Source organism: Mastomys coucha, unplaced genomic scaffold (assembly GCF_008632895.1).
Source record: "Mastomys coucha isolate ucsf_1 unplaced genomic scaffold, UCSF_Mcou_1 pScaffold14, whole genome shotgun sequence".
NCBI lineage: Eukaryota > Metazoa > Chordata > Mammalia > Rodentia > Muridae > Mastomys > Mastomys coucha.
Window position 1 is genome coordinate 100,170,588 of NW_022196896.1, and position 24,310 is coordinate 100,194,897.

General features: G+C 43.1%; 1 protein-coding gene and 1 long non-coding RNA gene across 5 annotated transcripts in view; one reads left to right on the forward strand and one right to left on the reverse strand.

Moving 5' to 3' along the window:
• Positions 1 to 11,206: 11,206 nt before the first annotated feature.
• Arpc2 (actin related protein 2/3 complex subunit 2) overlaps positions 11,207 to 24,310 on the forward strand; it is a 33,636-nt gene continuing 20,532 nt past the window's right edge. The window contains exons 1-4 of one of the 3 annotated variants that reach the window (XM_031367925.1): positions 11,207 to 11,296; positions 11,562 to 11,643; positions 21,358 to 21,392; positions 23,747 to 23,859. In XM_031367925.1, the coding sequence (XP_031223785.1) occupies positions 11,570 to 11,643; positions 21,358 to 21,392; positions 23,747 to 23,859 (222 nt within the window). In that variant the 5' untranslated portion in view covers positions 11,207 to 11,296; positions 11,562 to 11,569. Of the gene's footprint in view, positions 11,644 to 21,357; positions 21,393 to 23,746; positions 23,860 to 24,310 lie in introns of all 3 variants that reach the window. The other 2 variants (XM_031367924.1, XM_031367923.1) reach the window with 2 other exon arrangements.
• On the reverse strand, positions 12,314 to 23,865 carry LOC116088563. Of its 2 annotated transcripts, none has more exons than XR_004117925.1 (3): positions 23,646 to 23,865; positions 13,991 to 14,163; positions 12,314 to 12,441 (listed from the first exon to the last, which is right to left on the reverse strand). It is a non-coding gene; the product is annotated as an uncharacterized LOC116088563 (long non-coding RNA). The 2 variants fall into 2 exon arrangements; XR_004117924.1 differs by having other exon boundaries at positions 12,314 to 12,907.

Sequence of the window (24,310 nt, forward strand, 5' to 3'; positions counted from 1 at the left end):
GGTCTTTTGTTTTCCTTTCTTTTTTATTCTTCTTGTTTGAAACCGTCTTGTGGCCCAGGTTGGCCTAGAACTAGACATAGAGCTGAAACAAGGCCTTGAACTCTTAATTTTCCTTCACTGTCCAGGGGCTGGGATTGCAGGTCTGTGTCAACACACCCAGCTTTGTATACTGAAGTGAAAACGGAAGGGTTCTTTGGAGAGTCAGATGTATTGAAATGGTGTTTTGCTGGGGCAAACATGTGAAGGAGTGCTTTCCTGAAGGGGACTAAGAACAGTGAAAGACTAAGGCAGACTCCTGAGCTCACTGAAGCAGGCACAGGAGAGAGGATACCCTGCTAAAGCAAGCACATGAAAGGACACATGGGGAAGGATTCTTCACTAACGACACTTGTGTATCAGTCACCCTTACATTGTGTAGTTGAGCTGCATTTGTCAGGACTCCGTAGAGAGAAACGCACCAAAAATCTTCTGGTGGTGTGCTGTAGTTTCTTGCTACTTCCTCAGATTTGGGTGATGTCAGCTGAGACAGATGCACATACTGAGGCAAACAGGTGCTGAGGCAAGGACTCGAGGTTTGGAGGGTATAAATAGGACCTGATGGACAGTGACGGAGGCTGAGCCAGGCTTGCTTATAGAGCTAGCTGTACAACGCTTGTGGGTCTTGAGTCTTCACTGATCTTTACTTACCTGAGAGAAGCACAGCTGAGAACTTGACATACTGGTGTTCCTCCTGGTCCCTCCTGTTGGCTCGAGCCAAGGCTGAGGCATGGCTGGCTGTCTCTCCGTTAGGTCAGGCCACCACTGCTGCTAATCCAACTCTACCAAACTAGACTGCTGGTGTATCCATGAAGTGTTTGCAAGTGGACTGAGCGGATACACCTGTGAACTGAACTGCTAATTTCCAGACAACACAGATGGGAGTTGCTCCAAAGAACCTTTCTAAACAGGTCCCACTTCTCCCGTATCCTTTCTTTCCCACTACCTCTGGTGGGTGGTGGGCTAAAAGGGAGGTTAAAGCATTTAAGAACAATCATTAAAAATAGATTTTGAAAAAAATTAAAGTTACGGCCTACTGTTCCTAGACACATGCATACAGAATAAGAGCACAGATTAGAAGCACACATGGGAAAGGTAAATGTCAAATGCAGGTCATGGTTATATTTTCAAGACTTCTAGGAAGAAGCAGAGAAAGTAATCTATTTAATGGGCCTGATAGAACACCTCAACGATATTAAATATTTTGTTTTATAATTTATTTATTTATTTTTATTTTATTTATTTACTTATTTGTTTATTTATTTTGTTTTTTCAAGACAGGGTTTCCCTTTTTTTTTTTTCTTTTTTTGGTTTTTTGGGACAGGGTTTCTCTGTGTAGCCCTGGCTATCCTGGGACTCACTCTGTAGACCAGGCTGGCCTCGAACTCAAAAATCTACCTGCCTCTGCTTCCCATGTGCTGGGATTAAAGGCATGTGCCACCACTACCTAGATCTATAATTTAGTTTTATTTTATGCTCATTTTGTATTTTGCCTGCGTGCATGTGATGACAGTTTCAGGTCCTCAGGTAGTTACAGATGGCTGCAAGCCACCATGTGGGTGCTGGGAATTGAACCCGGATCCTCTGGAAGAGCAGCTATTGTTCTAAATCTCTGAGCCATCTCTCTAGCCCCCTGTATTTCAGTTTTTATAAGACCTGAAATAAGCTTATGAATGTTAAATTTCAAGAAATACAGGTATTTATTCCCTTAATCATAAGTTTAAACAGACCAAAACCAAGACAAAGTACATGGGGAAGCTGGCTAAAAGTCTTGTGTTCAAAGCCTTTAGAATTCTTGGTCTCTGAGCAGTGTGTAGGCTCTGTCTTAGCCATCCATTCCACACCCACCCCTTCCTCCATTCCCACCACTGGAGATTATATTATCTGCATAGGCTACAGCCCAGTAGAAGGCAGTGGGAGGCACAAGGCTGCTGGGGCTCAAAACATTCTCTCATCCTTAGCAAGCCATTCAGTGCTTGCAGTCAAATTTCTAAGCCTCAAGTAGCCTCCTAGTGACTCTCAATGCCCCATGCTGGCCCTCAACATGGAGGATATTATCAGAGCACTATACAAGGAAGCCCATTAATCCTACACTTCTCAAAAAAAGAAAAAAAGAAAAAAAGGCATGCTATTCTAAAATTCTTCTGGGTTTTTTTTTTTTTTTGATTCAGTTTCATGCAACTCAAACTTATTATGGAACCTAAGATGACCTTTGACTCCACCTCTGGAGTGCTGGAATCACAGGTATGTGTCCTGTCATCCCCCTACCCACCATTGACTTCTCAAGATTGTTTTGTCCTGTTTGTTTGTTTGTTTGTGTGAGACAAAGTCTCTTATAGACCATACTGGCCTTGAATTGGCTATGTTACTGAGGGTGACCTTGAACTTCCCATGCATTATACCTTCCAAGTGTTGGGATTACAAGCATTTTGCCAAAACATCAGGTTTCAATGGAATACTGGGAGTCAAATCCAGGGCATTGTGCATGCAGGGCTACATACATCTGCAGCCTTTCATAAGACACTTAATGAAAGACATATAACTGGATGTAGTTTAATCCCTTCTGAGCTGAATGCTTATCAGAACACTGATAATACCCTATGCTGTATCTAATAATAATCCAACCCCCCCCCAAAGAAAAGAGAAAGAAGAGAAAGGAAGAAAGAAAGAAAGAAAGGAAGGAAGGAAGGAAGAAAGAAAGAAGGAAGGAAAGGAAGAAAGGGGGCTGGAGAGATGGCTCAGCAGGTAAGAGCACAGACTGCTCTTCTGAAGGTCCTGAGTTCAGATCCCAGCAACCACATGGTGGCTCACAACCACCGGTAATGAGATCTGATGTCCTCTTCTGGTGCGTCTGAAGACAGCTACAGTGTATTACAGTAGGGGCCAGAGCAAGCAGGGTCATCCTGAGTCCAATTCCCAGCAGCCACATGATGGCTCATGGCCATCTGTACAGCTACAGTGTACTCATACACATAAAATAAATAAATAAATCTTTTAAAAAAAGAAAAAAGAAAGAAAGAAAGAAAGAGAAAGAGAAAAAGACCCAAAATCCAAAAACCCAAAAAGATTACTACAATATAGTAAAATAAATATTAAAAGCAAAAAAAAAAATTGAAAAATTAAATTTCATACTATCTGGGTTTTTTGTTTGTTTTTTGAGACAGGTTTCACTGTGTAGCCTTGGCTGTCCTGGAACTCACTCTGCAGACCAGGCTGGCCTTGAATTCAGAGATCAACCTGCCTCTGTGTCCCAGTGCTGGGATTAAAGGTATGCAATGCCACCACCAGACCTGCTTTTGCATTTTAAATAATCTAGTCAAGACTTTTCTAGTTGGCAAAAAAAAAAAACCTGGAAAGTCTTTATTTAAACATTTACAAGACTGTCTGAAATTTAGACATTCTTAATTGAAGTATAAACAATCATGGAAACTAAAACTGAAAGAGTTTTGGGGGAGTTGAATAAAAATGGTCTCATAGGTTCGTATATTTGAGTGCTTGGTCATCAGAGAGTGGCACTACTTAGGAGGGATTTGTAGGTGTGGCCTGTTGAAGGAAGTGTGTCACTGGAGGTGGGCTTTGAGGTTTCAAAATCCAAGCCAAACCTAGTGTCTCTCTCCTCCTGCTGCCTGAGAATCTAGATGTAGAACTCTCAGCTATACTCCAGCACCATGTCTGACTGCATGCTGACATGGTTCCTGCCATGATGACAATGGACTAAACCTCTGAAACTGTAAGCCAGACCTATTAAATGCTTTCCTTTATGATAGCTGTGTGGCCATGGTGTCGATTGCCATGTAAGCCTAATAACCTGGCTTTGACTCCAGGAACAGACCATGAAAGGAGGGAACTGACTTCCAAAAATGGAGATCCTTTGACCTCCACATGCACACTGTGATATTTACACATAATCATACACACACCACACATACACACACACAGAGAGAGAGAGAGAGAGAGAGAGAGAGAGAGAGAGAGAGAGAGAGAGAGAGAGAGATTATATTAAAACAAAACTTTAAGGATTTTTTTTAGGTTTATATATATGAGTGTTTTGCCTTCATGTATGTGCACTACATATATGTGTGGTACCTGTTAAGGCCTAGGTAAAATATTAAGGCCTAGATGGAATGTTAAGGCTAGGTAAAATGTTAAGGCCAAGGTAACTGTTACCTGACCAGCCTGCCATTTTGTGCTGTTACTAATACTATAAGTAAACTCTCTCATATGCTGTTTCTGTTGTTACTAGGAAACTTTCTCATGCCCAACTTGATTACATATTCTGTTATGTTCTGTACCCTTGGAAACCAATCATGATAGAAGTCAGTAGAATTGTTTTGTATAGTTACCCACAATAAGCTTAGACCACAATGTAAGAGAGTTACCCACACCAATATAAGAAACTATTTGGAATAAGACTTCCATTTTGAGTAGGGGTTGAGTAAAGTTTAAGTTCCCAAGACCTCCCTGGGAACTGACATCCTTCTTGGCAGAGAGAAACTTGTACCTGGGTAACTGACATCTTGATTGGCATGTTAAGACATGTTAGACAAGACAAGTCCCTTCTTGGAAACAAGTTAGAACCTGAGTATTAGACAAGGCAAGTCCCCTGCCACAGTTGAATACCATAACCAATAGGAGCAGAATAAGTTTACAACAAAGACTTGTTTCTTTTTTTTTTTTTAGATCTATTTATTTATTATATGTAAGTACACTGTAGCTGTCTTCAGATGCACCAGAAGAGGGCGTCAGAACTCATTACGGGTGGTTGTGAGCCACCATGTGGTTGCTGGGATTTGAACTCATGACCTTCTGAAGAGCAGTCGGTGCTCTTACCCACTGAGCCATCTCACCAGCCCCAAAGACTTGTTTCTAAGGAAATCCCTTATCCCTAAATCCTGATAGGTGGAAACTTGGCAAAGGTGTTTGTAGATTTTAGGCTGAAAAACCATGTAGGAGCCAGACAGTGGTGGCGCACGCCTTTAATCCCAGCACTTGGGAGGCAGAGGCAGGTGGAATGCTGAGTTTGAGGCCAGCCTGGTCTACAGAGTGAGTTCCAGGACAGCCAGGGCTACACAGAGAAACCCTGTCCTGAAGGAACTCACTATCACAACTTAGCTCCCAAGTCTGTAACATGACCCTGATAAATCAGTCTTAGGGTGTGGCATTCAATAAACCAGCTCTGTTTGACTGAGGTTGGTGTTTGAGTGGTTTGTGCATCGATTCCCAGACATCCAACAGTGTCCACAGACTCAAGAAGAGAATGTTAGATCCCTGGCACTCGAGTTAGCAATGGTTATGAGTTACCATGTAGGTTCTAGGAATTGAACTCGGGTCCTCTTCAAGAGCAGCAAGTGCTCTTTAGCACTGAGCCATCTCCCCAGACCAAAGTCTTTGTGCTCAAAGGTTTTTTTTTTTTAACTAAAGAAAATATGCTAATTAGATCTTGTTTTTTAATTTTTTTCTTTTCCTTCTTTCTTTCTTCTTCTTTTTTTTTTTTTTTTTTTTTTTTTTTTTTTTTTTTTTTTGGTTTTTCAAGACAGGGTTTCTCTGTATAGCCCTGGCTGTCCTGGAACTCACTCTGTAAACCAGGCTGGCTTCAAACTCAGAAATTCACCTGCCTCTGCATCCCAAGTGTTGGGGTTAAAGGTGTGCGCCACCAATGCCCGGCTGTTTTTTTAATTTTTTTAAAAGATGTATTTTTGTGTATTTTTTATTTGTATATATGTGCATGATTACCAGTGTCCAATAAGGCCAGAAGAAGGTACTGAATGCCCTGTAGCTGGAGTTGTAGATGGTTATGAGCCACACAACATGGGTGCTGGGAACTGAATTCTGGTTTTTTGAAAGAACAGAAAGTTCTCTTATACACTAAGCCATGTCTCCATCCCCTTAGGTCCCCTGGTTGGCTTTATACTCCATATATCTATCCTCCTGCTTCAGACTTATGTAATGTTGTGCACGTATGTGTGTAGAGAGAATCTCTTGTGTACTGTATGGAAGTATCACCTGTCTATAAAAAAAAAAAAAAAAGCTGTTGGCCTATTAGCTTAGGCAGGAAATAGGATGTGTGAGTTTCAGCAAGGAGAGAGGAACTCTGGGATAGAGTCAGGCCCAGGAAGAGATTCACCCCAAACACTGATGGAGACGGTTGCGTGAATCGGAGGAGAGGTAGCTAGTCAGCCACATTGGCAGGACTTATAATAGAATATACATGTTAAGTTATGAGCTAGTCGGGGAATGGGCCCAAGCTTATGGCCTAGGTAATTAGTCATTATTTTGGGAACTTGGGGATGGGTGGAAAAGCCCACGGTCACATATGCACATGTCCTCATCTGTAGATGTATCTCAGTGATAGAATGAGTGTTTTCACGGCTGACATCCTAGAACCCAGCCTAAGCACCAGGCTGGGAAAAATTTCTTTCCCTTTTTTTCCTTTTTTTTTTTTTTTTGAGACAGGGTCTCTCTATTTAGTCCTGGCTGCCCTGGAATTCACTATGTAGACCAGGCTATCCGCAAATTCACAGACATCCTCGTACCTCTACCTTCCGAGTGCTGGGATTAAAGGAGTGTCCCACGACATCTGGCTCCAAAATATTATTTCTAAATATTTAGGTCTGAGACATATGAAGCCTTTATTTCAATAAGCTACTAGATGGTGTCAATGTTGTGGTCCATTATCATTATCATTACATTTATTTGTTCTGTGTGTGTGTGTGTACATGAGCACATGAGCACTTTGGCACAAGTATCCTTCAAAAGTTGCTTCTTTCCATGTGAGTCCTGGGAATCCTTTTCTTTTTTCTTTTTTTAAAGATTTATTTATTTTATGCATATGAGTTCACATTGTAGCTGTACTGATAGTTGTGAGCCTTCATCTAGTTGTTGGGAATTGACTTTTTTAGGACCTCTGCTTGCTGTGCTCAATCCTACTCACTCCTGTTGCCCCACTCGTCTGGCCCAAAGATTTCTTTATTATTATAAGTACACTGTAGCTGTCTTCATATTCACTAGAAGGGGGTGTCAGATCTCATTACAGGTGATTGTGAGGCACCATGTGGTTGCTGGGATTTGAACTCAGGACCTTCGGAAGAGCAGTCGGTGCTCTTATCTACTGAGCCATCTCACCAGCCCCTGGGAATCCTTTTCATTTGTATGAGTGTTTGTGTTTATGTATGTGCACCTCCTCTTTAACAGCACTTGCTGCTCTTGCAGGGAACTCACATTCAGTTGCCATCACATACATGGCGGCTCACAGCTGTCTGTAATCCCAGTACCACACCCTCTTCTGGCCTCAGAGGGTGCCAGGTGCACATGTGCTCCATACACACGTGTACAGGCAAACATTCATACACATAAAATAAATATAATTTTTTAAAGCTTTTTTTAAAAATAGTAAATTAGAGAATCATTTCTAGGAAAGCCTAATTTCTAAATAATAGCCTTTTGTTTAAAGAGGAAAAAAAATGACAGAGGCCATACTAATGAAAACTGCAAAACTGAAGTAGCACTTTGCATTCTTAGTAAGTTCTCAGTGCAAAGCGTTAAGAAAGAAATAAAGTAAGGCTCCTCATTATAAAACTTCTGAACAACAGACTAAAGAGAAGACCTTGATGCTTCCAGAGAGATGGGGAGATGGAACACACAAAGGACCTGGAAGAGGAATCAAACTTCTAAATATAACCCTGGAAGTATGAAGAAAATAGGTATCTTTAAAAGAACAATTCTTTTTACGCTCCAATATCCAGCACAAGTGCAAACTAAGTGTCAGAATACAGTCCAAGCTAGCTTCAAATCTGCCCCATATCAAAGTTAACCTAAAACTTCTGTTCTCTTCCTTCTACCTCCTGAGTGCCGAGGTTACAGTTATTGCCACCAGGCACAGTGCTGGGGGTGAATCCAGGATGTTGTGAATGTTAAGTATGCTATAGCCCTGCCCTACATACACACTTAAAACTATGTGTGTGTATTGTTTCAGTTCAAAGACAATAATGTTCAAATATTGTGGTAGAGAATGTCTGTAATATCGTGAAGTTTATCCACTGCCCGTAAGAAATTTGATTTTTGGGGCGCCAGAGAGATGGCTCGGTTAAGGGCATTTGTTGCCCTTGCAGAAGACCAGAGTTCAATTCCAAGCACTCATATAGTGGTTCACAACCATCTCTAGCTGCAGTTCCAGGGTTTCCAATAGGCATACATGTGATGTGCATACATGCACACAGGCCTGTGAGTCACACTTATTCACACAATAGCACATGAATACACTTTTCATATCCTTCCTGTTACTTTGAAAGACATATCTGGAAACATGTCAAATATATAGTTATATATATATATATATATGTCAAATTATATAATTAAAATATTTGTTTGTTGTTAAATTTGACAGCAAGCAGCCCAGGCTGTCCTGAGCTTACTTCTTAGTCCAGGGTCGTCTCAAACTCACCGTGATCCTCCTAGTCAGCTTCTGAAGACTCAGGCATAAGTCACCATGTCCTGCTTTAAGGTCATTTATTCCTTCTAAACAATTGTGGTGTGGAGCGGGATATTTGCTTGGTAAGGTGATGTATGCAATGTTTGTAGGTGTTCTGAACAAATCAGGTCCATGTTTGCTCATCTCACAGTATGTCAATCATTGAATGCCTTATTTGCTAAAAATCTGTTCCTTGGGCATCCCAGTATGGAGTCCAGAAGAGGGATCCCAGGAATATCTATGAAATAAAGAAGGAAGTAGTCTACGGATTGAGCAAAGGTGACTCAAGCAAGAAAAAACAAGGAAGAGCTAGTAGGCTGTTCTTCCCAAACCAAACTTTATTGCTCTTGGAGCTGCATGCTCAGGAAAGGGCAGTGCAAATACCTTCTGAGGGTGGAGTCTTGTCCCTCCGTGGGCAACAGGTCAGCTATCAGACACCTGCCTCAGCCTGAGGCGCCTATGGCCTCAGTTTGAGAAAGACGATGCTGCTGTCAACTTCTTGAAAAAAAATAACTCAGGCAAAGATTAGACACATCATAGGTGTCATCTTTGGCAAAGCTAGTGGGACTCTAATCTATTGCTTGGCATACACAGACCCTTAAAATTAGTGCTTTGGGGCTTGAGAGATGGCTCAGCAGGTAAAGCACTTGGTAGACAAGCTTGACCACCTGAGTTTCATCCCAGGATTCCACAGTGGAAGAAGATAACCAATGTCCAAAAGCTGTCCTCCAGCCTCCACTCGATCACCATGATGCACATGTACTCTCTCTAATAATAATAAATCTTAGAATTCCATATTTGCTAATTTTTTCAAAGTCTTTTTTTTTTCAATCATTAAGATTTATTATTATACATAAGTACACTGTAGCTGTTTTCAGACGTTCCAGAAGAGGGCGTCAGGTCTCATTATGGATAGTTGTGAGCCACCATGTGGTTTCTGGGATTTGAACTCAGGAGGAGAACAGTCAGTGCTCTTACCCACTAAGCTATCTCACCAGCCCCTTGCTCATTTGCTCAGAGACAAGAGACAAGGTCTCACTACGAAGCTCTGGCTGGTTTGGAACTTGCTGTGTAGAGCAGATTGGCCTGGAATATACAGAGATCTGCCTGCCTCCACCTCCTAAGTGCTGGGATTAAAAGTGTGCCTCAAAAAGGATTTTTAGAGACAACTAAAATGAAGTAAGAAAGGCATATTGGTGTGAACTTAGAATCCCAGCAATTGGGGGCACCAACACAAGTTTAAGGTTAGCCAGAGCTACACAGCAAGTCCCTCTTTCAAAAATCTGAAAGGGCCAGGAGGTGGCTCAGCAAGTTGTGCCTGCTGTTAAGCCTGATGACCTGAGTTCAATTCTCAGAATCGATTTGTTGGAGAGAGAATGGAACTGACTCCCAAAAGTTGTCCTGTGACCAGGGCTTCAAGCTTGCTAGGCAAGTGCTCTACCAACTGAGCCACATCTCCAGGCCCAAACTTAGCTCACCTGAAAGTATCATGAAACAAAACCATGCCAGGCATGCCTTTAATCTCAGCACTTGGGAGGCAGAGGAAGGTGGATTTCTGGGTTCGAGGCCAGCCTGGTCTACAGAGTGAGTTCCAGGACAGCCAGGGCTACACAGAGAATCCCTGTCTCAAAAACAAGACAAAACAAAACAAAACAAAACCATACTGCAACTTTTTTAAAAACCTGAGGAAAATAGAGGAAGATTGTCTGGATCTTGATGATAGGACTAGATTTTGTTCTTTTTGTTAAAATTATTTTAGTCTGATGATATGAATGCTTTGTTTGCATGTATGTATGTGTACCTTGTACATGCCTGGTATTCTTGGAGGTCAGAAGGCATCAGATCCTCTACGACTGCAGTTATGGATGATTATGAGCCATCAAGTAGGTTCTGGTAATCAATTCCAAGTCCTCTTCAAGAGCAGCAAGTACTCTTAACCACTAAGCTACCTGCTCATTTAAAACAAATATTCCCAATATCAAACAAATTTTTTTTTTCATTTTAAAATTGTTCCTGGAAGAGAGAAAAATGGAAACATGGTACCCAAGCAGAAAGGACAAGGTGGAACACAGCAATAAATTCTAATTCTGGCAGAGTTACTGGACCATGAGGGTCATCTGAGGCGGCACTTAAGCAAAGAAACAAAGGTATGACAGGAATCCCGGAAGGCCCACCATCTGGATTCCTGTTAACTTTCTTGACTACTAATTCCTTTCCTTTATTGCCCAGTAACATTGTGTAGTTCCTTGAGAATTTATTGTGTTTCTTTTATCAGACCATAAGCTTTAGGAGGGCAAGTCCTCATCTATTGCATTAATCCCTGTATCCCCGGGAAGGAGAGATGCCCACTAAACAGTCGCTGGCGAAGAAAAGGCACAATGGTCCTGTGGGGTAGCCCAAAGTAAGGAATGAGCAAAGAGCACCCACAAGTTGGAAGCAATGAACCCCCCAAAAAGAAGCTTCTTAAGGGGGCCTCTGAGATAATACCGGAAGGGTGGAATCAGGCTTCTGGAATAGTCGGGGAGAGGGGCAGGTGGATTGTAAGGACAACGGGGAAGGACAGGTGAGCCTTGGTCTCCACTGGTCAGGAGAGGCGGGGCGGCGTGTCGCGCATGCGCACGCATGCCCCTCTGCGCTGCCTCCTCACCGGGATGCACTTGCGGGCGCGTGCCCGCGCGAGGTCGAAGCGGAAATGGCGCCGCGGGGCCGCGCGTCCGGGCGGGGAGCGGAAGTGGGTGTGAGAGCGGAAGTGGCCGGCTGGAGCCGGGGGCTGGGCGGGGACCGGGATCGTCGGTAAGGCGGCGGCGGAGGCGGCGGCGGCTCGGCAGGCGGGTTGAAGCTTCGGGGGCCAGGTCGGTCGGGTGGTGGCTGCCTCTACAGGCAGTGCGTGCCGGGCCAGCGCGTGTGTCCGCCTCTCCCCACCCCGCTCCCCGTCCCCTTCTCCCCTCACCTACCGCACCCAACCCCCCTCGTCAGGGGCAGCGGGGCCGCTCCCTCCGTCCTACCCTCGATTGCCTACCCTCACCGCCCTTGTTTCTCCTTCCCCTGCCCGGGGCAGCCGCCGCCATGATCCTGCTGGAGGTGAACAACCGCATCATCGAGGAGACGCTCGCGCTCAAGTTCGAGAACGCGGCTGCCGGGTAAGCGCATGCCGGGAGGAGGCCGAGTTGACCCTAGCCGAATCCCGGGTGGCGTCCAGCTCCCCAGCCCTAGAAGGGAGAGATCGGGAACCTGGCGCAGCCTCCGGGATTCCCTGGCAGGATGGACTTGGGAAGCCACGGGGCGCGGTGAACCAAGGGCCTGAGATGCGTGGGGAGAGGCTAAGACAGGGATGCGGAAGCAGGGAGAGGACAGGAGCAAGGCGTGCCAGAGAACAGGAGACCTGTGGGACGTGAGGGCAGCCGAGGCCAGAAGTCACACCCGAGAGCCTACTGTCCTAAGGGGGAAAGAGAGGGGTCCACTTTCCTCTGTATTTTCCGTCATTGTTCCGAACCCAGAGAGACCCTTTCAGGGAAGCTGGATTGAATGGAGTTTTCAGGAATTCCCAAGGCGAGGTGGGAAGAACATGCAGGCCCAGATCGCCATCGGCATTCTGCTTCCCCACCCCCATCTCTCCCCCAGGAGAAGCAGAAGGCAAGACTGAAAGCAGACCCAAGCTGCTAGGAGGAAAAAAAAAAAAACCCTCCAACCTACTGTGAGAGAAACTAGCTATTTTGTTATATATCCCTTAGGCAAAGCCAACGGTTCTCCATCCACACTCTCTTTAGCTCTCGGGGCAAGCGAGCTTTATCTATCGTCTGTCTGTCTGTCTATTTATTTATTTATTTATTTATTGGTGTGTGTCTTAAATTCTTATCCAAGACCTCTGGTCTTTGATTTCTTCTGTAAGTAATGCTGGCTAGGTCAATAGCTGCTTCTGCTCCCGGACCTGTAAAGTTCTTAAGATAACCATTTATAACATCAGCATCTTAATATGTGGGACGTATTTCAAGCCTTCGCTGTCAAACACACAAAAAAGCAAACTCCTCCCTTAAAGCCACTTTGCCTCTCTAGTATATTTAAAACCTGAACAGAGGAATTGGGTTTCGGGTTCTAATTTATGATGGCCTGTGGCCATTCCTTTGCCTCATTTCCTCATTGGTGAGGATGGGGCTTCACATTTTGGTTTCGAAGTTAGGAAATAAGTGTAGGCTGTTTTCTGCGAACTAGGAACTAGAAATAGGAAAGTGCTTGCAGATCCACGGAAGGAAGAAGATTGGGAGAGGAGGAATTCATTCATTCTCCTCTTTAATTCTAAGCATTTGTAATGAGCTTGTGGTTCACAGATGTTGAAAGCATGAACACGCTACTTAACGAGGAATATATTGTCTGCTCTGTCTCTTTTGTAAGGTTACAGATTTTTATCTGCAAAACAAAATAGGACATTCCCTGAACTGGTGCGTTCAGTGAACACACAGCCTCCTGCCCTGGACTTCAGTTGAGCACATGTGTACCTCATTTGCTTCTTGTCTGCTGCTTCTTTGCATTTGGAGTTTTGGGGTTAGTCAACGCCGGGACTTACTGTAGGTGATGGAGTGTGTGCTTTTTTTTTTTTTTTTTTTTAAATTAGTGTAGCACCAATGAGGAAGTTAAAATAACTTCTGCATTTTCACAACTGATCTTAATACATACATTCACAAGTCTTGACTAGCAAAGAATGAGTCCTGGGTGGTTATAAGCTGATCTACAAGGTCAGCTGTGTGTGTGCAAGTGGTGGCATGCCTTTAAATGGAAAAGAACTTTCACATGTATGTATTAATAACTTGATTCTAAAATGTGACCCATTATTCAGAACCTTATGTAGCCCTTTTTCTTTTAGAAAACTCCTTAAAGTTCTGTGGTTGGTGGTGTATGCCTGTAGTCCAAGCACATTCAGCTGTAACCCCAGCGTTCAGGAGCTCATATGAGATAGGAGGAACAAAAGTTCTAGGCCCTAGTGAGGCCTTGTATCAAAGAAGAAAAGAAAAAGCCAGCCCAAACTGGGTGTGATATGCTTGTAATCTTGGTGCTTGGGAGGTGGGAGCAGGAAGATCAGGAGAGCAAGGCCAGCCTGGCCTACCCTGTTGCAAATGAAAAGCTTGCTCTTTCAGAAAGGTTAAAATAGGGTTTTACATTTGGAGGGCATAAGTTAGAATTTCTTTTTGGGGGCAGTAAGGATGCTCACTGCAGCCAGGTTTAGTGTCTGAGGACGTAGTATATTTTATCTTATTCTAGCTCATCCTTGGAATATATGACTTAACAAAGACATTATGTTTAAAAATACTTTGAATATCTTTGAGAAGAGGCTATGGAGGGCAGGGGTTTGCTGAGATTGCTTGTTTCTGCAGGGTGTGGCAGCACCGTCCTGTAATCCTAGCACTAGGGAAACAGGCAGAAGGGTCAACACAGGTTCTAGTCCAGCCAGGGATGTTTAGTGAGACTCTGTCTCAAAAACAAAGCAAAGCCTACCTCTGAGCAAGCGTGTTTCCAGGTCTTCCCTTTAAGGTGAGGCAGCGCTGAAGTGGTTACAGAGGCCAGCAAGGATGGCTAGTGTGCTTGTCATAAACATTGATGGGTCTTAGCAGAGCTCAATACCAGGCAGCAGTTGAAAGAATTGGGGGAGGGGGGCTTCCGAAGAGAGCCTGTTGGCAAAGTTAAGGAGGAACTGATGGATATGCTGTATGCTGTATTGGGGTTATATTGGGATGAGATAATGAGGTTAAAGAAAAGGAGTAGCCCAGAGGTACCCCAGAGAGATGAAAGGCTGTGCAGGGTGGAAGCCCGAGAGAGCTCAGCTCCACACTGCTCTTTGCACTTCTTAGAATAGGTTAGTCAGGGAAGTTATGGTCACGGTAGCCTTGGCCAGAGTGATTCTTTCTGTTTTACAGTGTCTTACACCATAGCCACTCACTCCATGTGGCCTGTTATTTAAATAAAAAGATGAAGTTTCCTAAGTTGGACTAGCTGTGTTGGATCTCTAGACTCCATTGCCACTTGGGGCTAGTGACTGTTGTGTTTGCACAGTGTACGTTCCTGGTATTGTAGACAGTTCTGTTGGACGGTGCTGTTCAGTCTACCAACAATGAAAGTGTGAGCTAGTGTCCTCTGGGGAGGGTGTCTGAGTCCTCCGGGCCTTGCACACGCTCGGCAAGCACTCTGCCTGCACTGCTTCCCAGCTCTCAGGAGGCATTTTTCAGAGTCTAGAGCAGTGCACACTCCAGAATGGCATTGCATTGGCTTTCCTTTTCTTTTGGTTTTTCGAGACAGGGTTTCCCTGTATAGCCCTGGCTGTCCTGGAGCTTACTTTGTAGACCAGGCTGGCCTCGAACTCAGAAATCCACCTGCCTCCGCCTCCCAAGTGCTGGGATTAAAGGCCACCACCGCCCAGCTGGCTTTCCTTTTTATTGTTTTACTTTATCTTTTTTATTTTTAATGATCCCTTGGGTTATCTTGCTGGATCTTTTTGCCTGTAGCATTCGACTGAAAGTTTAAACTTGTATTTGGGTGAGACTTCTGTAAAACACTCTTTAACCATACAATTGGCCACAATCACTTGTAATTTATATTTTAACAAAGCTTCCCACTCTTTCCTGCCATACTCCTGAGAAGTGGCTTATTGGATCTGTCTATAAGTGTCTTCATAAAGGGATGCAATAAAGTAACTCCTGTCAGATGACACAGTCTCCACACTATGACTAATTCAAAAGCTCCACCCAACACTGTAAATAAAGTCCTGCATGAGTCTTATCGACAGCACTGCCTTTTCACTTGGGAATTCTTGCCCAGACCACAATGAAAGCAGAAGTACTCTGGAAATTTAGTTGATTTCTTTTGTTACTACATACATACCAAGAATCTTTTATCCTCAGAATCAAGGCATGTTAACTTTGCAGTTACACAGTCCAGAACTGAGGAAATGCTGTTAGATGCGAGCTGCTGCTGATTTTAAGTGCCTTCTGGCTCTTTACCACAGCCTGTGCATATTGTGGGGAGCCGTGGTTCTGTGAGGGGGAGAACTCAGTAAGCAAGCAGCGCTGAGTGTAGTGGGTGAGGACTGTGGGAGGAGAAATTGAGAAAGGAATATATTAAATCTCGTAGATACCTTGTTCTCGTTCCCAAATATGCCACATATGTCCTCAGAGAGACAGACTGGCTTGAAGAGATTCAGAATTAGGACATTGTTTAAGCCTATAGATGTAGGGGAATGTACTGTCTAATTGTTACACTCTAGTTGATATTTTTACCAGGTGTTGGATTGACACATTGCTACCTGTCCCTCTGGCCTCTTTGCATTGTCTTTGGGGAAGGAGTCTCTAAAGTTAAACTGAGGACAAGGACTATTGTTTCAACCATTTTTGTTTCCTCAGAACTGTGTGTGTGTGTGTGTGTGTGTGTGTGTGTGTGTGTGTGTGTGTTCTGCTCAGTAAATATTATCTTGAAGGAATAAATGCAGCCATACTAAAAGATTCTTGTTTTCTTTAAAGGTTATTTCCCCCACCCCCTTATTTTTGAGGGGTGGGGGAAGGAGAATGAGAACACACATGCAGAGGCCAGAGAAGAAATGTTGGGTGTTCTACTGTATCACTCTGTCTCCTTCCTTTGAAACTGGGTCTCTTACTGGACTTGGAATTAGTCTGGCAGTCAGCAAACCCCAGTCATCCTCCTGTCTCAGCCTCTGTAACACTGAGATTACAGGCTTGCCCAGCGTGTACTCGTCCCAGCATGTACCATCCCACTTTGTCGACAGAGGCAGTGGAGGAGTGGTGGTTGTTCTGAGACAGGGTCTTCCACCCCACCGCAGCACAAACTGTCCCGGAACTTTGTAGCCCAAGCTGGCTTCAAATTCCTTCTGTCTCAACTTCCTGTATACCCTGCCACACCCAGCTTGTTACCACTTTTCTAAGAGTATATGTCAGCTTTTATTTTCTTGTTTTTTTTTTAAAGATTTATTTATGTATATGAGTACACTGTAGCCGTCTTCAAATGGTTCTTCACACACACAGATGGTTGTGAGCCACCATGTGGTTGCTGGGAATTGAACTCAGGACCTCTGGAAGAGCAGTTGGTGCACTTAACTGCTGAGCCATCTCTCCGGCCCTATTTTCTTGTTCTTTTGAGGGGTGGTTTAGCGCACGTGTACACACACACACACACAAAGAGGACCATCTTTTACTTTATGATTTGTGTGTGTGTGTGTGTGTGTGTGTGTGTGTGTGTGTGTGTGTGTGTGTGGGCTTTGCTCAGAATGAATGATTGGAACTTTGTAGAGGACTTAAAGTAACCAAACATCTTCAGTGAGCATGACAGAACAATTTCTCTAATTCAGGATGTAGAAGGGATAACCAGAAGAGGGTCACAAGTTCCCCAGTAGAAAATTATTTCCAGGACATAATTAGTAGTAAAAACTCCAAAGATCTCACCAAAAAATGAGGTGATAATAGTTGCTAACTTTACTAACTGTTGACATTCTAAAAGAATCTTCAGAAAAGTATAGAACTACCACACCCAATTTTAAGAAAGTATTTGTGCAAAAGAGATGGCTCATCAGTTTAACAGCACTTGCTGTTCTTGCAGAGTTCAGTTCCAAACCTACTTCAGGTAGCTCGAAACCACCCGTTAACTTCAGAGTTAGAAGGTATGATGCCCTCTTTTGGCCACTGCATGTGTATACACATGCAAATAAATCTTCAAAAAAATTTTTCCTGGGCTGGTGAGATGGCTCAGTGGTTAAGAGCACTGACTGCTCTTCCAAAGGTCCTGAGTTCAAATCCCAGCAACCACATGGTGGCTCATAACCACCCATAATGAGATCTGATACCCTCTCCTGGTGTGTCTGAAGACAGCTACAGTGTACTTACATATAACAATAAATAAATCTTTAAAAAAATAAAATAAAATTTAAAAAAAAAAGAAAGAAAAAAATTTTCCTAAGAGATTTATTTTTATTTTATGTATTTTATGAGTGTTGGTCTGCTGCATGTATGTATGTGCACCACATACAAGCCCAGTGCCTGTGGAAGTCACAAAAAAATACCTGATCCCCTGGAATTGGAGTTACAGACAGTGTAAGCTACCATGTGGGTGCTGGGAACTCAAGTCTTCTGCAAAAGCAGCTAATGCTAGAGCCATCTCTCTAGCCTCCTTTTAAGAGATTTTAAGAGTATCTCTTAAAAGTCAGATGTGGTATCTCATGTCTGTCATCCCAGTACTTGGGAGGCTGAGGCAAGCTGATCTCTGAGCTCAAGGCCAGCCTTGTCTACAGAGTTCCAGGACAGCCAGGACTACAGAGAGGCTCTCCTGCTTCTGCCTTCCAAGTTTTGGGATCACAGGTGTGCTCCCTCATGCTTGGCTGATGTGCTTTATTACCTCATATGGAGGTAATATATGGATTTTATGGAGACGAAAACTAAGGCAAAGAGAGGCTAACTGGCTTCCAGATGTCACATAGCTGATCCTTGACAGCCAAGACCTGACCAGAGGCAGTCAGACTGAGTGTGTGCATTCAGGCAGCAGCTGGGTAGGATAGTGCTTGGTTGTGATTCTAGCACTTGGGAGGTCTGGGCAGGAAAATGAGAAGTCCAGGTCATCCTCGGCTGCATATGGAGTTTGAGGCCACTGGATTGCACTGGACTCTGTCTCAAAAGTGAAAGTAAAGCTGTGTGTTGGGGTGGAGCGGGGCAGGGACATGCCTTAATCCCAGCAGAGGCAGGGATTGAACTTGAGCCCTTAGGCGTGGTAGTAGTACCTTAGTGAGCTTCTTGAGTCTGGTGTTGAGCTGATGGTAAATCTGTAAATGCTTCATCTTTTTAGTCTATTAAATAGACCCTTCTATTACTGTGACTTTTTTTTAACCATAAAGCAGAGCAAGCTAGCTGTGCAAGCTAGCAGTGTATCTTTGTAACCCAGCATGTGGGAGGTGGAGGCAGAAGGTCCTTTGTAGCTCAAAACAAGCCTCAGCTACATAATAGGTTTGGGCAGCCTAGGCTACATGGGACTCTGTCTCAGAAATAAAGTAAAGCACAGTGACGGTGGAGGCAGAGGCAGAGGCAGAGGCAGAGGCGTTCCAGGACAGGCAGGGAAACCTTGTCTTGAAAAGTAGAGCTTGTATGCATGCTCTCTTCTCGAGCTCTTGCTCTCTCTCGCTCTCTCTCTCTCTCGCTCTCTCTCTCTCTCTCTCTCTCTCTCTCTCTCTCTCTCTCTCTCTCTTTCTCCCCCTCCCTCCCTCCCTCTCTCTCTCTCCCTCTCCCCCTCCCCCTCTCTCCTTCTCTCCTTCCCTCTACCTTTACCTCTATCTCTCTACACATACATACACACACACACACACACACACAGATAGGCAGAGGAGGTGGGAAGGACACCCCTGTGTTCTTGGGACTAAGCAATGATTGTTACAGTGTTTTACATTCAGCATTCTCCTTGTTGGGGCACAGAGCTTACAGATCTCCAGCTCCTAGATATGCTCTCCTGTTCTTTAGCACAGTACTTTAGCAGCCTTTCTCCTCCAAACCTTTTGTGAAGCCTTGAAGAGTGAACTAAAATATTCATGGCAGTGGTTTGATAGATATTCCCAAGTCATACAGCAAGCCACTTAGAATGGATCTTAGTGGAGATCCATGCTCAGGGTGCTTTCTTGCTAGAGAGACCTAAACCTTCAGTGTTTATGACTTAGAACATTAAGTTTCTTCTAAAGTTGACTTTTCTCAGGTCTGTTGATGTAATGGTAAGATGGGGAGCTGTCCTTGTTGAGTTGAAGCCTAAGGGGTTAGGGGGAAATTTACACTCCTAATATCCCTCCCACACACCCTAGTTAAGTCAGGTAGGATGGGCCCTGACTCGAGGACAGCCTATCAGGTCTACAAGAGTATGTTTGCATGCTTCCTCTACCTGTGGCATCCTGTTAGTATTTTATTTAAATGGACTTTTAAAGGTTATGTATACTTGGTTTTTAAAGGTAAGGGAAGTTTTATTGTTATTCATTGCCTTTTGTTTGTTGGCAACAGTTTGAAAGTCAAAGCTCAGGAGCAATTTCAGCTTTCTCCTTTTTGGAAGGGGCATTCATTTGTTGAGACAGGATCTGCTTCCAACTCAACACTGAGCCAAAGATGACTGAATTCTGATCTTCCTGTACTCAACCTCCCTAGTGATAAAATATCATCTAGCCACATCTCTTCTGTTGTTGTTGTTGTTGTTTTCCTGAGACAGGATCTCCTGTGTAGCCCCAACCACCCTGTAACTCACTATGTAGACCAGGTTGCCTCTGCCTCCCAAATGCTGGGAATATGGACATGAACTTGCCTTGTGTTGTCACATATGGGTGGCTTTGAAAAAGCAGGGTAAACTTGGATGTTTCCTATAAGTGTTTTTTTTTTTTTTCCTTTAACATATACTTAATAAAAGCTAGTCTATTTAGGGATATCATTTAGCCTCAGTATCAGCTTTTAACATTCATAAACCATATTAGCTATTCCATGATTTCCCAGCAGAGTTGGAACTCTCTTGGTTCCTTTCATACTCAAGGGCTGGAGAGATGAGCTCAGCAGTTAAGAGCACTTGTTGCCTTACAGAGGAAATAAGTTCAGTTGCCAGCACCTGCGTGGTAGCTCCCAACTGCCTATTATTCCAGTTCCAGGAGAGCTGGTGGCCTCTGCACATATGTGGTGTATGTGCCTTCATGTATAAATAAAATATATTTAAAAAGAAGATTCCTACTTAACAGGTCTTGAGCAGCGGGGTAAAATGGAAGTGTATATATCTTGTCTGTTAAATGTGAAACAAACTAGGATCATTTGAATTAGCTGCTAGCAAGATGCTAGAAGCAGTAAAGTTTTCTGACATTGGCATTGAAGAGAAGAGGGGTGTAGCAGCTTTCACTGAGATTTAATTGAGTAAAACATGTAGTCACTGTTGCATATCAGAAGAAGGTCTTCTAGGCCTGTTCTACTGTTTTGTCTGTAGTAGTTCTGCAAGATTGATGAGATCATTTGTATTCTCCCATTTTATAAATGAGGAGATGAGGAAAGGGAGGTAAGAAATCTTATTTGTCCCAGATCATAAGCCTGGTGAAAAAGATGGGAAAACGAGTGCTTTGCCTGTGCTTGGTGGTTTTTTTGTTTTGTTTTGGTTTTTGTTGGTTTTTTTTTTTTACCCAGTGTTAGTTTATACTGTGCTTCTGTGTAAGACCTGAGATCTAACAAGAGGTAGAACCAGAGCAGACTTGATGGAGAGTAGCGGGTGCTCTGAAGATGATATAAGGAAAAAGGGGAGGTGCATGCAGAGGCCTAAAGATGATCTATGAGATGGAACAGAACTTACTGTGCTGTAGATAACTTAAATCGTCCTTTCACCTTAAACAAAGCAAAATCATTCTACATGACTCTACTTAGCCATTTTTCTGTCTGATATGGTACTTCCATAGGCATTATGCTGGAGGATTAGGGCAGAAAGGCATTAACACAAGTTACAGGTGTTTTTTGTCTCATCTTCCACCTTTAGCAAGTTCAGGTTTGTGAAAGAATGAATGTGTGTTTTCTTCATCTGTTAGCTTTGCATTTAAATAGGATGCTCCAATTTCAGTAAAAATCAGGACCCCTTCAAGGCCTCCTAAAAGCAAGCAGCAGTACAATTATTTTTCCCTATTTCCATTTCATCTGTTTATGTGTATTTGTGAACCTGGAGGTCAGAGTACAACCTGAGAGAGTCAGCTCTCTCCTTTCATGTTATGGAACCTGGGGATCCAACTCAGGTCTGAGGTCATTAGGACTAGCTGACAAGTATCCTCACCGTAAGCTATCTTATCCTAAAATTTTCTTACTAAGGGCCTTTTCGTTGTTTTACAGAAACAAACCAGACGCTGTAGAAGTAACATTTGCAGGTAAGTGTCTTTATCTCATCCCTTTTAAGAGAGGGAGGAGATAAAAAATTAATTTTAGTGTGGGTGTTTTGTCTGTGTTCCTTGTATGTGCCTGGTGCCTGATGCCTGAGGAGGCCCCAAGGAGACATCAGATCTCCTGGAGTTAGAGTTACCAGATGGCTGTGAGTTGCCATATAGGTGCTTGGAATTAAACCTGGGTCCTCTGGAAGAACAGCCAGTTCTCATAACCACTGAGCTAGCTCTGCTTCCCTGAAAAGACAAGTTTTGTCAAGTCTTTCTTGAGGCCTTCAAGAATTATTTTATGTATTTGCAACATTGCCAACTGACTTTGGAGTTCAGAAAACTATATAAAGCTACCTTATATATCTTAGTGGGGACACTTGATATCTTAGAAATTTGGTTTTTATTTTGTACAAAGAACTGTTCTACTTTGGAAGTCTACAGAGTTATAATCTAATAGCCATCATTGAAGTTGCCTAGCATTTGGGGGAGGCAAGGTCAGTGATGGTAAAAGCTTGTTTGTCAAATCAGAGAAATGGTGTTTCTTTCCATTCTCTATTAGCCATGTATGGTGGTATAAGTCATTTGTACCAGGAGGCAGAGGCAGAGCAGGTAGATCTCTGAAAAATTGAGGTCAGGTTGGTTTACATGGAGAGTTCTAGGCTAGCTAGAGCCACATGGTAAAACTGTGTTTCATAAAACAAAACAAAACAAAAAAAGAATTGGCTAATCAAATGTGAGCTCAGAGATTTTACAGCCAAGTGTCCAGAAAGGCAGGATCTGAGATTTGTAGCTCCTAAAGTGGGTGCCATCTGTGCATCCTCATTGCCCGCAGTGCCCAGTCTGCATGGTTCTTGCAATGCCCGTGCAAGTTCTCTGCATTCTGGCCCTCAGAATTACCTAGCTTCAGTAATGCTACAGATGAGCTCAACTCACTTTGTAGTGCAGGAAGAAAGACCCTTTAGAGAAGCCTAGAGGCCGGGCAGTGGTAGCGCACACCTTTAGTCCCAGAACTTGGGAGGCAGAGGCAGGCGGGTTTCTGAGTTCGAGGCCAGCCTGGTCTACAGAGTGAGTTCTAGGACAGCCAGGGCTATACAAAGAAACCCTGTCTTGAAAAACTAAAAGAAAAAAAAGAGAGGCCTAGAGATTAAAGGAGACTTAAAAGATAATCTGTCCTGTCTTGATCTTGGTTAGGTCTAAATTCAAATATTTTTTATAAAGAATTATTTATTTTATGTATATGAGTGCACTATAGTTGCCTTCAGATACACCAGAAGAAGGCATCAGAGCTCATTACAGATAGTTGTGAGCCACCATGTGGTTGCTAGGAATTGAACTCAGGATCTCTGGAAGAGCAGTCAGTGCTCTTAACCACTGAGCCTTATCTCCAGCCCCCTTAATTCATATATTTAAGACAACAGTGTGGGTTTTTTTGTTTGTTTTGTTTTGTTTTGTTTTTTAAGGACAGTAGATAATGGTAGAATAGCTTACCATGTATTTAATATTAAAGTAGAATCTTTTGTTTGAATTTGAGCATGACTGGTTATGATTATATTCATGTAATATTATGTCTCCCAAAGATACATCTTGATGTGTATATGGATCAGATGTCTAAGATTGCTTTGTAATAAATTGAGGTGGAATGAGTACATTCTGAAAGAAGCCCCATGTGCTGATCAGCATTAATGCTGCATAGGTGGATTTGTTTATAGCTTTCTTTCTCTTGGAAACCTGTCACAATGAAATTTGTTTTGTTTTGTTTTGTTTTGTTTTGTTTTTCAAGACAGGGTTTCTCTGTGTAGCCCTGGCTGTCCTGGAACTCACTCTGTAGACCAGGTTGGCCTCGAACTCAGAAATCTGTCTGCCTTTGCCTCCCTAGTGCTGGGATTAAAGGTATGTACCACCACTGCCTGGCAATTTTTTTTTTTTTTAATGCTACTTTAGTACAAGCTATGGTTACACTAAAAATAGCTTTGTAATTTTTTTTAAAAGAATGATTTATTATATGTAAGTACACTGTAGCTGTCTTCAGACACACCAGAAGGGATCAGATCTCATTACAGATGGTTGTGAGCTACCATGTGGTTGCTAGGATTTGAACTCAGGACCTTCAGAAGAGCAGTCAGTGCTCTTAACCTCTGAGCCATCCCTCCAGCCCCTAACTTTGTAATTTTAAGAGAGATCATGGAGCAATTCCACAGCAATTTTTTGGTTGACTTACCATGAACTAAAAATAAACATTGTTTTACTTACATCTCTCTTATCAGAGGTCTCCTCGTGGCCAGCCCTGTGGAAGGTACTGGGAGATTGCTCCTGTTTCTAGAATGAGCAATCTTTTTTGCTTTTTCTCACAGATTTTGATGGCGTCCTTTATCATATTTCAAATCCTAATGGAGACAAAACGAAAGTGATGGTCAGTATTTCTTTGAAATTCTACAAGGAACTTCAGGCACATGGAGCAGATGAGGTAAGTTCCACATTGGTTTCCTTGGGACTCATGTTTTTACTTTACCTTTTGTTGGCCCCTTGCCCTTCAGTGAGAGCTACATCACCCTTAGAAACAGAAGCTGCTTTATACAGCTAATTGGGGGTTCCAAATTCCATTCCCCATAAAAATGTTTTCCAGAGAAGATTTTGGCTTGGTTGGTTTTATCTTGGAGCAATAATGACATTTCCCAAGCAAAGTTTAGAAGCTTTTTTTAAAAAAGGGTCTCGTGTCGCTCAAGCTGGATGAAAGCCTCCAGTTGCTGATTGCCTTCATTTTCCAGGTGTTAGGATTTTAGGCATGTACCACCATACTCAACTCAGAATTTTATTCTTTTCAAATTATTTAGGCTAGGCAGATTTTGCAAAATAATGAAAACGAAACAGTCCTCCAGAAATAACAGAGAATATTTCCTTAACTGGTAGAAAAATAG